General features: G+C 28.7%; 1 protein-coding gene across 1 annotated transcript; it reads left to right on the plus strand.

Moving 5' to 3' along the window:
* The first annotated feature begins 15,198 nt into the window (after nucleotides 1-15,198).
* LOC133305672 (zinc-finger homeodomain protein 4-like) lies at nucleotides 15,199-15,859 on the plus strand. The gene has a single exon (XM_061505913.1). The coding sequence runs from the start codon at nucleotides 15,213-15,215 to the stop codon at nucleotides 15,756-15,758; it is 546 nt and encodes a 181-aa protein (XP_061361897.1). The 5' UTR covers nucleotides 15,199-15,212; the 3' UTR covers nucleotides 15,759-15,859.
* The last annotated feature ends 926 nt before the right edge of the window (nucleotides 15,860-16,785 follow it).

A 16,785-nucleotide genomic window follows, 5' to 3' on the forward strand; every position in this document is an offset into this window, starting at 1 on the left:
TTTTATCTACTACAACATAAAACTTTTTTCTTTTTTTCATCACGTTGGTTTCCAAATCAGACAATGATTCACCAATCACCATAAACCAAAAAGCGAAAAGAGACCTCCAAACAAAGGCCCAATGTATATTGATGGGCCATAAGTCTAAAACCCGAACCTGAACCCAAACCCGATATCCATAAGTAGGGGGTGTAAATGGGCTAAGCCGGTCTACAGGGGCCTATGGCCTAACTTATATTAGGCCAGACTTGGCCTACTATAAATTGTAAAATAGAACAGGCCTAGACTTTTAAAAAAATCTATTTAGAAAAATAGACCATATGTTTTTTTTTTTTTTTTGTATATGTCAAGCCTACAAGCCTACAGGCCGACCTATATCATATTATTTATTTAAAATATAATAAATAAAATTATTATTTTAATAATTTTGAATAACAAAATAATAGTATTTTAGTTATTCTTTTAATTGTTGAATGTTTAATAGGTTTAAACAGGCTAACAGGCCTAGGCCAAGACTTTTATTTTTTAAATATAAATCAGGACAGACTTATAATTTGAGGCTTACACAGACTAATAGGCCAGACCATACCCAATATTTTTTATACAAACCTGACTTATTTAAGATAAAGACTAGCTTTTCCAACCCATTTACACCCCTATGACCATAAGAAAAGTGCATTGTCCGATGCATTTTGATTTCTCAGCTCTTAGCTTCTCCGGTCTTACGCCTCACTCTTATGATATGACTTAAAACAATGAGGCAAAGTTGGTACAGTGTGCCAGAGAAGAGTGTTTGATTCTGTAACCATGATAATAAAACTATTTATGTCTTCCCAATTAATATGAGTCAATGTCCCTCAAGAACAGGACAGTTTGGTTCTCCTTTTCCCTCTTGACATTTGTATATGAATCAGTTATTTTTATTCTAAGAAGTTATATAGACTTTAGATAATTAAATTTGAGAGCTTGTCTCTCAAAGTTTCCTAACCAGCAATAGCATCTACATACTTAAAACATTGATTCCTTTACTTGTCAGTAGATATCTAATTAGATGTTATTTTTACTTGTGTAGCACATCACTCTGATAACACGTGGGTTAGATATGCCTTAACTGAACTCAACACCCTTATTTTTCTCACTTTCTCTTCGTGTTTGTGTGTGTTCTTGAAGCTGTATCTACTTAAAATATTTGTGAAATGAGCCAAATTTAGGGTAAGATGCATGAAACGAATCCGTAAAATACTTTAGGCACATGTACACATGCAATCAAACCACGACATGCATGGTTTGTTTAATAATGCAAAACAGGATGAGACACAAAAATAAACCACGTCCAAGGGAAAGGTTTATGTACTAATTAAGTAAAAAAAAAATTTGATACATGAGACTACTAATTAAGTAATTAACTACATGTTTATTGCACTTTAATTTTACGATAAACATAAGCTATAATGCATTGACTATCTTTGTTTAGCATTGCACTCTAAAAAAGTATATCACTAAAATTATATATAGAATTTTTTTTAAAAAAGAGAGAGAAGGTATATCTAGTAGTAGAAACAGAGGAATTTCTAACAAAGAAAATCACACACACGCACAACTTAATCACAGTTTCAAAAAAATATAATTAAGAAGAGAATAATAAATTTTAATACATAACGGATATGTTTAATGTATAAGGGACACTTAGATAATATTCTAATTGGCTTAATCAGAGTGAGGAACAAAACCTTGGTTGGTTCATGAACTTGGATTTAGAGCTGTCCACAATGTTTGACCACATTAGAATTGAAACATGGGTGGAGGTTAATGGTGGACAAGGAAATATTCGTATCTAGCAAATACAATTAGGTTTGCACCATGATTATCACTACAGCTTCCCTCTAATTAGAACAGTTAGCTGGATTTCATCACTAGCTGCGTATAGTAGAAGCATATAATAATGGGTTTGATTTTTCTCATTGTCTGATACAACACATAAAAAAGTGGGTGGAATCTATTAAGAAAAAAAGAAGGAAAGAAAAAAAGTGAATTTCACATATTTTTTTTGTATTGCATGAGATAATTTATCACATGCAATGTGAGAAACATATTTTTCTATAATAATATGGGTTATGTTTATTTTATTTTATATGAGATAACAACTTTTCTACACACACACAAAGGTTGGGTCTCACCATTTTTTTTCTCTCTCCTCTTACATGTGGGTCCCACTTGTAATTTTATTTGTACAACATGAAATAAATATTTTCCTAAAAAGAATTTCTCTAATAATATATGTAAAAGTCTAGAAAGTTCAGACTTAATTATCTAAATTAGAAATGCACCTTGTTTTCTATATATGGCAATGCCAACCTATCACTTTATGAAAAACATAAATACTAAAATAATCAATTAATCAATCATAGAGGGTTTTGGGTGTCTCACTATCTATAATTGGGTACTATACTCTCTTCACTTTTTCCGAAGATATTAATTTCATGTGTTTGTCGACGAAGTAATAAACTTTTAGTACACCTTATTATTTATCTTAACATCGTGAAGTTTCTTTTTCTTTTTTGTTTCATTAATTTCCTCTCTAACTTGGTAACACATTGTAAGACTTTTTCTAACTGGTGTTGTATATTTGATTAAATGTTTTCCAACATAATTATGGAAATAAATTTCACAGAACTTCTAATTGCACTTTTTGAAGAACCGTTTTTATTCTTCGTAGTAATTTTATGAAAAGAAAAGAAAAAGACTAGCTTGTAATTAGCTGCAGTTAACAAGCTCTAATATAAGAGCAGGCTACATAGTTGGGACTAGGGATAAGTCGCATTAGATCATTAGATGATGAAGAAAACATTAAAAATTATCGTTAATCTTTACTTTAACAGCTTGAACTTTTAGGTGAGATGATTTATTATTGGGAAATATTTTTCTCATTTCGTTGGAGATAGCTCTCTTATGTTATACACTCATCAAATTTTGTGCTAACTTTTTCCATTTCTTTTTCCTTTTATTTTAAAGTGTGAACCCCATATATTTATCTCACACACATGAGAGAACTATCTCAAGCAACATGAGATTAATAACTCCCTTTATTATTATAGTATCAGAACCAAAGTGATCACGGGATCACGAATCATTTGTACCCCAATGATCCTAACAAATTTCAGAAGCCTTTTTTCCTTTCATTAGAAGTCACAAGTTAAATTCATGCTTTAGCTTTTCCTTTTTCAATCTTTATAATCAGCTTAGTATGTTTAGTTGGTAACTTCTTTTTACTGTTTAGTTTTATAAGGAAAGATACAATAAATAATGATTAGAAAATGGACCACACCCACATTTTGTTTGCAGCCTTAACCAAAAAGAGCCAAACAGACTAAGCCTTTTTTGCACCTAAAGTGCTTTCTAGCTTTGAGGGTGTTGTGATATTGTAAGAAGAGTCACATAGTACAGTGACAGGACACTTAGTGGAGAAAAGGAAACAAAGCAAACTGCTTCCAAAAAGACACAAAGTCTGAAACATTGAAACATTATTACTTTCTGACACTTCAAATGAATTGATACTTTGCTTTCTCAATTTCTGACCCACCAATATTGTTTATTCACTTGGCATTTCACATATTGTTTATGCTCACACCATTCTTATACAGCTCACTTCCTCTATCATGACAACCAAGCCCATGTAACTGATAAATCAACCTGTCTGATTTATCTGCATCACCTTAATTTCTTTTGATTTGTTGTTCTCTAAAACACAAGGAGTAAGTATCCTTTTGCGGTTCAGTAAAGGAATAGCATGAAAAGTTCAAATATGATGAGGCTATGCTTTGGTTTCATTTTATTTTCTTGTCAAATTGTTTTATATGACTTCAACCGGGTCAATTTATAAGTAATTTTGATAACCAAATGATGAAATTAATTTATTTATTATTTTCTTTGAATCTGACCACCCCATGCAACAAATTATGAACGAAAAGTTCATTTGTTAAGAAAATAACATTTTAAAACCATATTATATATACCATATCATATCATATTATAGTATATTGTTGGTGGCTTGGTGCAGTGGTCAATGGTATGTAGTAAACTGATTTAAGAGTTGAAAATTAACTCAATGTATTGAAAAGAGTAAAGTTACTGAAAAGTTGGAATTTCCAAATACAGAATATACTTTTTTTTCTCTCGTTCAATGAAATGATCTCTAGTTTGAAAGTGTAGAAAAGATCATCATTACAGAGCTTGGTAATTCAATTAGGACTACTAAATGATGATCTTCATTATACTTGATCTGTGACATATGCTGATAGACAAACCATCTTCAGTGCCCACTGAGCTTCCACGCCATTGGCTTCACTATCAACCAATGACTTAGTTGTATGAGCAACTTTTGACCCCTTACGAGCACTTAAAAATGGGCATATACAAATAACTTACGTTAGAGATAAGAATAATAAGTCTTATATCAAATCTTAACGGTTGATTATTATGTATCTAGCGATTATGATTTATTGAAAATTAGTTAATTAATAAGTGTGACTCAATAAATCACAACCATTAGATTCATAGAAATCAACGTTTAAGATTTGATTTAAGTCTTTTTATTCTTAAGTTGATCTTGTCCCATATATATACAGGAAAAAATATTTCTAATTTTGCTGCAGAAAAAGTGAGTGAATCTCATTATAAAGAGAGAAAAGATTAATGGGTCTCACTCACTTTTATGTGAGTGTGATAGATAAGTTTTTTCTACAATAAAAGCAGAAACATTGCACCTATATATATATATATATATATATATATATATATATATATATATATAGGAAGGTTATAGTTGCTACCTCTTTTTGTTACTACTAAATCATAACCGTCGATTTTCGTCAATCTAACGGTTATAATTTATTAGAAATTAATAATTAATTAATAAGTATTACTCAATAAATAATAATTGTTAGATTTACGAAAATCAACGGTTACAATTTAGTAGTAACAAAAAGAGGTAGTAACTATAACCTCTCTCGTATATATATATATATATATATATATATATATATATATGGAGTAGGATCCTTTAACACCGGTGTCAAATTTAAAGTTTGACATCTCATCTGAGAACTGTTAGATAAAAAAAGATCAATGGTGTCACATGCTTACAAATCATAGTCTTTGATCTTTTTTGATATAATGGCTCTCAGATAAAGTGTCAAACTTTAAATTTGACACTGGTGTCAAAGGATCATCTCTCTCTCTCTATATATATATATATATATATGGGTCCCCAACTTCTCACGTCGTAAGAGATGAAACTTCTCCTGTAACTAATTAACACTATGTATTACTAGTAGTACATAACTATAAGGGTTTTATGTTATCATTTAACATAATATAACTTCACTTTCCTACACACACATTAAAGAGGTGGGGTCCACATATTTTTCTTTCTCTATCATCATTCCACTTTCTCTCTCCCTTTTGATGTGAGAGTTGGAAACAACACTTACATCATGTTACATAACACTAATAAAACCCTAACTATAATATTAAAATTGGTTTTTCTCTTTCTGTCACGTTAGTCGACAACCTCTGAGGAGAGAAAAAAACAACTTTTAAAATTAGAACTATGTACTACCCGTAGTATATATTGTTACTTTGTTGTACGTAGGAGAAGAAAACTTCTCCCACAACACGAGAGCTATATTTTCATATATATATATATATATATATATATATATATATATATATATATATATAGAGAAATATTACTCTCATTTTACATGAGGTAGTTATCTCCTTTTCTCTTACTTCGAAAATCGTGCCCCTTCTTTTTTCTTTTTTACTTTTAAATAGCGGGCCATACTTGAATTCTCTCTGTAACATGAGAGAACTACTCTCATGTTACATGAGAGTAATATTACCCACACACATATATATATATATATATATGTATGTATGTATATATATATATGTGTGTATGTATGAGATCTATTTATCTTATATTGCATAAGATAATTATCTTATGCAATAGAGATAAGGTAATGAGGTCCATTATTTTTTTATTTTTTTTTAAAAGTAGTGGACCTCACTACCTTGTCTCTTTCATAAGATAATTATTTATATATATATATATATAGGGAAATAATTATCTCATGTTGCATGAAATAATTATCTCATGCGAATGAGATAAATAGATCCCATATGTATATATATATATATATATATATATATATATATATAGACATGGTCCTTTGACAACAATATCAAATTTAAAGTTTGACATCTTATCTGAGATCAGTTAGATAAAAAAATCAACAACTCTGATTTGTAAGCATGTGACAACATTAATCTTTTTTGATCTAACGGTTCTCAGATGAGGTGTCAAAGAATTCTACCTCTATATATATTTATAATTGCAATATGTCAGCCAATATATTTCATATACTTGATATTATGCAACACCATAACCCAAACCATGCGTTTTACCATGTGGCTTTGCACTTCTGCCATAGCCATCTTATGACAGGCTCGTTCAACATGGGTTGTCCCGGAAAGATTAGCGCCGGAGACAGCCATGAATAACCTCCTTTTCATCAACTTTATTTGAGTCCTCCCTAAAATAAAATTTACATACATTAACTGCTCTTATTTTTATGATCGGAAAATTGCATTATCATAACCGCCTCCCCCCCTAAACTTGTTTAAATTCCCGTTTGCTTTAGAATTATTATAGAAAAAAAATATAAAACTATTAATGTAGCTTCACATTGCAGTTTAAATTTTTAAGTTGAAATAATTATTTATACTCTATTAGAGTATACAGAGCACATGTGATTAAGTGGTCACAAGTTTGATACACATAATCCCTATTCTATTAATAAATAATTAATATTGTGAAATTTCTTAGCACCGATTGAACTTAATGTATCGTCCATCCTTCAAGTCTAATAAACTCTCGAGTAAAGGAACATGTTAGAAAAGAGAAATATAGAGTAAGGGAACGTGTTAGAGAAGAGAAATATAAAGAAATATAAAATCATTAATATTAATCTCACCCAACTGTTTATGCTTTTAAGTTAAAATAGTTCTTTAGAACAACTATAACAAGTTTTTTTTATTGTAACAATTATTGGTCAAACATCTTAATTATGTAAATAATTTAAAAATTATCCTCAAAGTAAAGATTTTTTTTATTCTTGTTGTATAATATTGATTTATTTATTTTATCAATTTTTTGCAAGTAGGGGCGGGCCTATATGGGGGGCTAGGGTGGGCCCATGCCCCCTCTAAAATATGAAAATGTGTTCTACTATATGATATGCAACATAGTTGAAAAAGCAAATTTTGAAAGTGCTTTTAAAATATGAAAGACAAGTGATGCTATTTATAAGAAAAGTGTTTCTCCCGTTCATTGCACCCAAATAGAGAAAACTATTATTTACCAGATTTAACCTGCCAGCATATATGGCAGGTTTTGTTCTTGGTTTGCTACCCTCCTCAATCAATGTGGAAAGATGGTTTTTCTGCAGTATACAAAGAAGAGTTCAGTTAGTAATGCATATTCACTTTACTTGTCAAATTTGTCTAGAATTTGATTTTATATTGATTAATTATCTAATTTTCTTTTTATAATCATTAAAAATTTGTACAGATTGTCATGTCAGAACTTAGGAGAAGAGTTTATAAACTTTGTTGGCAAAGGAAAAAGGTCAATAATAGCTATCAATTATTAGTTGGGACTAAATGCTAAAAATGAATAACACAGTAATTAATTTACTGTATGTTATGCTAAATAACAACTAAGTGAGAAAATAAGATTCTGAAGAAATCAAAGAAAGTGAAATTATAACACCAGAAGGCATGAAGGCAAACAATAAAAATTTGATCTTACAAACAAAATATAGGGTCTTAAAACTAGTTCTTTATTGAAATAGAGGACGCATTGAACTACTGTTACCGGAAGCAATAAATTGACATTCCAACCAAAGAAATGGCCAAATATTCTATAATTATATTAGGTTCTTCTTAACATATATTTTTGTATTTTTAGCGTGATCATCCAACCAAAACTGGCATTACCTTAGTAATATAAATTTTTGCCCCCGTCATATAATTTCCTGGGTCCGTCACTAAGAACAAGTTGAAATTTAATTGTAGGAATGGTGTAATTTAATTTGTTTGTTTATGATTTAATTTAAGGGTTTTATAATTCTTATGTTAAATGAGAGTTGAAATCTTATGTTGTAGAGATAAAAAGTATGTGAGACCCATGTGTTAGAAAAAATTATATGTACGACCTATGTCGGCACGTAAATCGAATGATGTGTAGAAAAATTTGAATTCTCATGTTGAATGAGAATTATAAAACCCTTAATTTAAATGAACTTTTAAAAAAACGTACTTTTAAATAAAAAATAATATTTTAAAACTCGTAAATTTTGACCTATCCGGTCCTAATGCCATATAACACTTTTAAACTTATTTTGTTTAAAAAAATATTGATAAATTATAAGATTTATATATTAATATTAATACATTCTACATAAAATGATAATAATATTTTTGTATCGAAATAATTTGTATCAAAATATATTGTAATTTGCAAAAAATCCATTAGTTTTACTTTTTTTTTCTTTCCATAAATATTCTTCCTTTTTAATAGCAGAGGAAAAACACCCCAAAAATAAAGTTAGAGCTAATTTAAACAAATAAAGCTTGCTTACCAAAAAAATAAAAAATAAAAAAATAAAGCTATAGGGTTGCCAAAATGTGTTATGGTTCTCGTGTTAACTCGTAATTTTTTTTGGTCTTAAAGAAATAAATTAAAAAATTTAAAATTTTAGAAATTTTGACACAATTCTTTGCGGGTCACGTGTCAATTTACGTATTTCATTCAGTTTTTTCCTTTTATCTTTATTTATATAGAAAAAATTGTACTTTTAATTTTTGCGAATTAACCCGTACGTGTGACCCGCGACTCACAATTGGTTGTATGCGGGTTTTACTTTTTGACCTGTGAATATAAACGAAGGGAAAAACTATTCTTATGTTGCATAAGAGTAGTTTTATCTCCTACACATTCATTGAAAATCGTAATATTCATTCTTTTTTTTTTCTTTTTTCTTTAAATGACGGATCTCACCACATATGTGTCACAACATGAGAGGAGATCTCTCCTTCAACATAAGATTAAATGAACCCATAAATGAATTGTGCTCGAGTTGGATAGTTTAACGCACAGGTCAGATCTTGATACAATACAAATCTGGCCCGCCAACACGTTTTGCCACCTATAAAAATATGAGGAATGATATTGTAATAATTAAGTTGTGCTATTACTAATGTTATTATCAATTAATTTCACCGTTAGATCAATTATGTTGATCTAACGGTTATATTTATTTTCATCTTTGTATGGTTCTGATTCCTTATATTTAAAGTGAAAGCATAAATATGAAAAATCATACCATACAAAGGTAAAAATAAATATTAAATATTAAATATAGAAAAATCATAACCATACAAAAATGAAAATAAATATAACTGTTGGATCAACATAATCGATCTAACGGTGAATTGATTGATAGTAACATTATTTGGTTGTTACAATATTCTATCCCTAAAAATATTAAATATATCAACTTTGAAAATAACCATTATAACCTGTAGAAGTGAAGATATATAGTAAGTTTTCTGAGATTTGGCAAAAGTCTAGCTAATGAAAGTGTTTTAGAATATTAGACCCTTAAATTAATCTTATAAAAATTAATATGTCATTACATTAGATTTTTGTTACTAAATATTCATTTTCAAAGATAGTAAACAATTATCAAATCGATCCTTCATTTTATATCACAACTACATGTGTAAATAAAGGGTTTGGTCTATCAATTAAGGGCCCATGACCCAGCTTACGTTAAGCCTGACTTGATCTAATAATATATCGTAAAATAATACATGTTTAGGCAAAAAAAAAAAAAAAAAGTTTATCTAAAAAATAGGTCATGTAAGCCTATTTTTAAAAGGATTAACCTATAAATGTATAGGCAATTTGTAACACCTGATGGCTTATAGGATCAATGATTGTACCCACAAACCAACATAAGACTTTTCAGCATGTTTTATCCTCACTCACACATTTTCTGAGAAACTTTGCTGAATTACTCCAAGTTAAACATGCTTAACTATGGAGCTCTTAAGTTATAGGCTACCAAAAAGCAAATACATCTTGTTCGTATAGGCACTACATATTAAATCCTTTAAGTTATTATCAATTGTACAGTCTCATATCTGCATAACCTTTGAATTCCTCTCATTCGAGTGTTGATTCGATTCTTTCATGTATCACCCCAGTCAAAGCATGCTAGGAGCCGCTCTTTGTCCATGCCTTATCACTTTTGCACTGCGATAACTCCCAGCCTTCGCAGCCCCTGGAATTTATATTATATTATTTATTTTAAATAAAATAAAATTATTATTTAAATAATAAAAGAAAATATTGTAATTATTTTTTATTCTTATTATCTCGAAAGGCATAATAAGTTTAAGGGAAAGTATTTGTCATTTTAAATGACATAAAGTTATATCATTTTAAGAGAGAGATAGACACATAATAATAATTTTTATTTAAAATTTAAATTAAAAAAAAACAACTTTCTCTCCCATGATTTTTATTCCTTGTATCTATCTCTCACTTAAAATGACATAACTTATGTCATTTAAAATGACAAACATCAAACCCTAAGTTTAAATAACTAATCAGCACACAAGACCTTTTATATTTTAAAAATATATTAAGACAGATCTCTAATTTAATTTTAATAAATTAATATAGGCCTCACCTATTCAAAGCAAAACTTAACATATATACTAATATACATATATATATTTTAAGAAAAAAATATTTGTCTTTTTATAGAATATATAGTCGTGTCATTTTAAGTAAGAGAAAGACACACTATAGTATTTTTTTACTTAAAATTTAAATTTAAAAAAATTCACACATTTTTTTTCCCATGATTTTGATTATTTGTATATTTCTCTCACTTAAAATAAAATAACTCTAATTAAATACTTTAAAAGACAAATACTAACCAATATTTAATTTTATTACAACTTTAGTTATCGATAAAGACAAATATAATATTGTTTTAAATTTTTAAAGAATTAATCGAATGCCATAAATCTGTGAAAAATAAGTATTACAAATCATAATATTTAAAAGATCAATATAAGAATTTATTCTTTACAAAACTATAAAATTTGGAAAAACTTCATTATTTTTCTGCTTTCCGAAGCGAATTATTGGATAAAGTCCATACTGCTAACGGATCCACTAAAGCTTTTTTTTGTTGGACCACAAAGCCCCTCGCAAGGACTGAAAATCACGATTATGGGACCCGCTTATCTGCTATATGAAAAATTGAAGATAGAATTAAAATATCACATTGATTTATTACCAAAAATAAAAAATAAAAAAATAAAAAAAAGACCATATTGCTGTTTTCTTTTTCTTTTTTGGAAATATTCAATCGATTCATCGCTTCGCGTCTAATCCGATTCGAGACGGGTTCAGGATTAAAATTTTAAGTCCCTATATACCAAGGATGATTCCATTTTTTTTGTACATTACAGATTCTATTATTTGACAATGCTTTATTATAACATGGGTTTAAAGTTTCTTATTTTGTTAGCGATAAAATTATTTTTCATACAACATAGAAATATGTGGGTCCTAATTTTTTCTCTCTCTTTATTTTCTCACATGATCGCGCAATTTTTTCTTCTTCTGTATACCGATCTTAATTATTTATTTGAGGCAAGTCGACCTTCTAGTATCTCCACAAATTTTAATTTTTTGGGCTGGTTAGAAGACTAACCCGAGTCGGGGCTTAGTCTCACCCTCCTCAAAGATCTCACGTACTTTTATATGCTGATAAGTATCTCCAACAAGAAGCTTTAAACCCTTAAAATGTCTTAAAAATTAACATATAATGTAATTTTCAAACAAAAATATTAAGTATAACTATTTATTCATAGACTTATTGATGAGTAATTTTTAAAAGAACTCCACTTTCATCATTTTTTTTTTTTTTTTTTTTTAACCGCTGGCACCACATAAGTATGTTATATAGTGGGATAGGAGTGGCGGTTTATCGCTTTAGAAGTGAAACAGAAAGGAGATTTTTTTATTCCAAGTGGTGGTTTATATTTCACCTTGCAAACAAACGGTAAACATAGTTCTTTTCCGTTTGATGAATTTTAGGTTTGTTATTCATTATGTTCTTTTATTTCAACTTTTGTATAATGCTGATTTTGATTTTGATGGTTCTACATTAATATGAATGAATTCTTGAGTTGGGTTAATTCATTTGATAATTCACTTGAAGAAACATTTATACATGATATTACAGTGTTATTTACTTTGAGCTGTTTTCTCTTTCAAAGCTCCCTTCACTTGAAAAATCTACAAACCTGCCCAATTATAGCAGAAATATGGTACCAATAATTTGGATGAACAAGTGAAATTTTAACACATGAACCTTATGGGAGAGGAATATCCTAATGTTTAAGAAAAAGTGTTCTCTTTGTTTTCATTGTTTGAATTTAAAATTTGAGTAATATATATATATATATATATATATATATATATATTATATAGAGATAGATAAACACAAGGAATGAAAATCATGGGAGAGAAAGTGCGTGTTTTTTTTTAATTTAAAATTTAAATAAAAAATATTTTTTTTGTCTATCTATCTCTTGAAATGATATAACTTTATGTCATTTAAAATACAAACACTTTTCCCATATATATATATATATATATATATATATATATATATATATATATATATATATAATGTAAATCTATAAAATTTCTCAAAGATCATATGATAACTTCTAAAATATAACATCAACCATGATTTTGTTTCTCTTAACCAGTTATAAAAATATAAAATAAAAAAACAATTGGTTAGTGTAGAATATACGCATGTGACTGAACAACAAACAAAATATTAGTTGAAAGTAGTGTCCACTATTTTATTTGTCAATGTAAGTTGGCTGATTATTCTTCAATAATTATACATAAAGATCCCATGAAAAGTAAAAGCTGGAAACAAAAATAAGATACATTATGCCTAATTAAAGTTTGATTATAAAGGTAAACTTCCATTTAATTTAATAGAAAAAAATATTTTCAAGTTTTTTTACGTATGTTTGTTAACCTCTTACTATTATTCTTTTCTAGAGGCCAGGAGGTATATTGAAGTCTTACAACGACAGAGTTGGATAAACCCTAGTTATTAATGTTCATAATTGGATTTATCTACCAAAATAAGTTAAAAAGAGAAAAAAAAAATATTGCGTGATGTGCAACCGCAATCTGATTCTCTCTTTCCCTACTTTCATTTTCATAAATAATCTTATCCCTACCGTTACTCACTTCAAATAATAAAAATTACTAAAAAATATAAATTACAAAATAATGAAAATTATTAATGAATATATATAATTGAAATTACTACTTACCATATTAATAATTTTCAATTAATATGAATAACTGCTTAATAGCTATAGCTATTATTAATAATTATTAATCATTAATTACTATAATTAAATTTCAAATCAGTAATTATTAATTAATCATTATTACAATTAATAAATACTAAAATTAATAATTTAAAATTTAAATGAAACTGAAAATAATCAATTATTACATTTAATTGCTAATCCTAATAATTGTAGCAATTTTAGTATTGATTGACAATTTTAGTAACTAGTAATTTATAATTATTAAAAAATAGTAGTAATTAATTATTATTTCCTATGGTTAATAATTACTAAAATTAATAATGAATAATTAAATTATAAATCACTAACTACTATAAGTAAAAATTAGTAATCACAAATTACTCAAATCAATGGTAACCAATTGCGAATTATTTATATTAATAACTTAAAATTAAATTATTTAAATTAATAATTAATATTTAAATTACAAATCATGCTTACAACGTACAATTAATAATTACTATAGTTAGTAATTTAAATCTGAATAACAAATCAGTAATTACTATAATTAATTACTAAATTTAGTAATTTTATTGATTGACAATTTTAGTAATTAGTGATTTATAATTATTACTAATTATAGTAATTATTGTTACTCCGAATTATCAGTGAGTAATTAATAATTAGTATTGACTAACATTTTTTAATATAGTAATTAATAATTTTTTTTAATAAGTAATTAATACTTTTAATTATGTATTAATTATAAATAATTTTCATTATTTATAAGTAAATATTTTTTATTTTTTTGTAATTTTTATTATTTAAAGTTAGTCAATATAGGATTCGTGTATTTGGAACGAAAACGGGGAGAGAAGAGAACAAATAGTAGATTAGTAGTGACGCAATTACATTATTTATTTATTTTTTATTTTTTTATTTTTACATGTACCTAATGTGTCCCTCTTTGCATGTGCCTTTGGGCGCCTAGAATGGGGAAAATTTCCCCTACGCATAATGGAAACTTTTTTTTTTTTTTTTTTGACTCATTTTGATGAATCAACCTCTTTGTTAAGTTTATTTTTAACTTTCTTAATCTTCAATTTTTTTCTCTTTGGGTACTATCCTTAAATATTAGGTACACATATAGAAGAGGATCAGTAGATCCTTTCATGTTAAAATTTTATATAATCTCTGGTCATATAAATTTTTTATATTTATCTCTTTCTTCATAAGGAGCACATTTTCTATGCTACGGAAATACCTATATACTCTCCTATCAAAAAGGGGGAGAAAAGGGATATAAGAGAAAATAACCATAAATATAAGGGTAGTATAATTATATTACTTTTCTGTTTCATATTTGATAAAAGATGCACTGAGTATTCGATACTTCCGTAGTACTGGAAATATTTTCCTTCACATACATTAAATAGGTAGAATATAATTATCATTAATTAAGAAAAAGATAAATACAAAAATTTCAATTAATTATAGTAAAATTTTGCCCAAGTTGATATGTTATTGAGATATATTGCATAGTTGTCTACAATGCTAGCATGTCCACATAACAGGGAACATTGTAAATATCCCATCAAACCATACCCATTCAAGTCATTGCATAAACCTCATCCTCTTTTTCATTATATACTTTGCATTTACATGAAAACAATAAAACATATAGAGAAAGAGAGAAAAAGAGAGAGAGAGAAACCATGGAAGGAGAGAACACTACATCAAACTGTGTCTACAGAGAGTGTTTGAGAAACCATGCAGCCACCCTCGGTAGCTACGCCACCGACGGCTGCGGTGAGTTCACCCTCGACGACATGTCCCACGGCGGAAGCCTCCAATGCGCCGCCTGTGGCTGCCACCGTAACTTCCACCGGAAAGTGACATGCCCACCGAGCCCAGCAGAGACCACCACAACCACCACCAACACGGCTGATCTCATGGACTATTCCGGCGGCGGAGGCGGAGGTGAAGGGAGGTCGGCGGAGGCGGTGGAAGGAGGAGGAGTGAGGATAGGGAAGAAGAGGTTCAGGACAAAGTTCACAACAGAACAGAAAGAGAAGATGTTAGGTTTTGCAGAGAAACTTGGGTGGAAGCTGCAAAGGAAGGAACTTGATGATGAGATAGAAAGGTTCTGTAGAAGTGTTGGGGTTAGTAGACAAGTTTTCAAGGTGTGGATGCATAATCATAAGAACTCTTCTTCTAATTCTTCTGCATCCACTGGCAATGCTTCTTCTCTCACTCAATAAACTCTTTTGAGAAAAAAAAAGATAGAGAGAGAATATTATTGCATCTTAATGCTTTATTTTTCTTTTTTTTTAATATTTTGTTCTTTCTTTTTCTTATCAATGCTTGGATGTAATAATTTTATCATTTACCCTCATTGTGTCAGGATAAGTTTGTTTGTTTGTTTTTCTTGATGTCTTTTTTTTTTTTTTTAATATTCCAATCCGTTCATTGCTTCGCAACTAATTCGATTCGGGCGGGTCCAGATTAAAGTTTTAAACTCCTCTCAAAGGTGGTACTGGGGAGATTCGAACACATGCTCTCACCCCACTTGCTTAGCTTCCATGCGCCAACTGAGCTACCACCATTTGATTTTTTTTTTTTTTTGAATACTTCATTGTCTTTTATTTTTCTAAAATGAAAAAAAAAAATTATTGACATAGCTATAGTAAGATAAAACTGATGATAAGGTGAAGAGTGAAGACACATGCAGATGATTCATTTAGCTAGCTGCTTCACAAAATTAATTTCATTTTCAGCTGGATTAATTACCCTATTATGTTTTATTGGTTATGAAGTATATTTTTCTTCATATTTTAGGGAAATGGTAGATTAAATTTCACACAAAAGGACTTGAGTTAGATTTGATTTAGAAAATAAAAGGAGGACTATTTAACTTTGTCGAAACCAAATGGTAGTAGCTCAGTTGATAACAAAGAAGCTGATTAAGTGAAAAAGAAAGGGTCTTGTTTCGATTCTCACATGCCACACTTAGGAGGAGTTTAGATATTTTTATCCCTAATGTGCTCTACACTCTGGATTAGTCTTATAGCCAAATCAAAAAGTCAAAATGTGCAGAGATACCAAGAAAAATCAACTTGCCTCGAAGAGATAATTAGGATTGCGTTAACTCTAAATTTTATTTTATTTTGTTGAAGTATTTATTCTACGCTTTATATTTGACCTGCAGCCTGCTTGAAGGTACAGGCTAAAATGACATAAACTAGCTAATAAGGGGTTGTAATTCCAAAAGAAGAGAGCTACTAAGGG

This window comes from Gastrolobium bilobum, unplaced genomic scaffold (genome assembly GCF_033153095.1).
Source record: "Gastrolobium bilobum isolate Gb01-03AN ecotype WA unplaced genomic scaffold, APGP_CSIRO_Gbil_v1 utg7157, whole genome shotgun sequence".
NCBI lineage: Eukaryota > Viridiplantae > Streptophyta > Magnoliopsida > Fabales > Fabaceae > Gastrolobium > Gastrolobium bilobum.

What these genes read in the sequence shown, in the direction of transcription:
- LOC133305672 (XM_061505913.1), top strand. Translation starts at nt 15,213, where the DNA reads ATGGAAGGAGAGAACACTACATCAAACTGTGTCTACAGAGAGTGTTTG.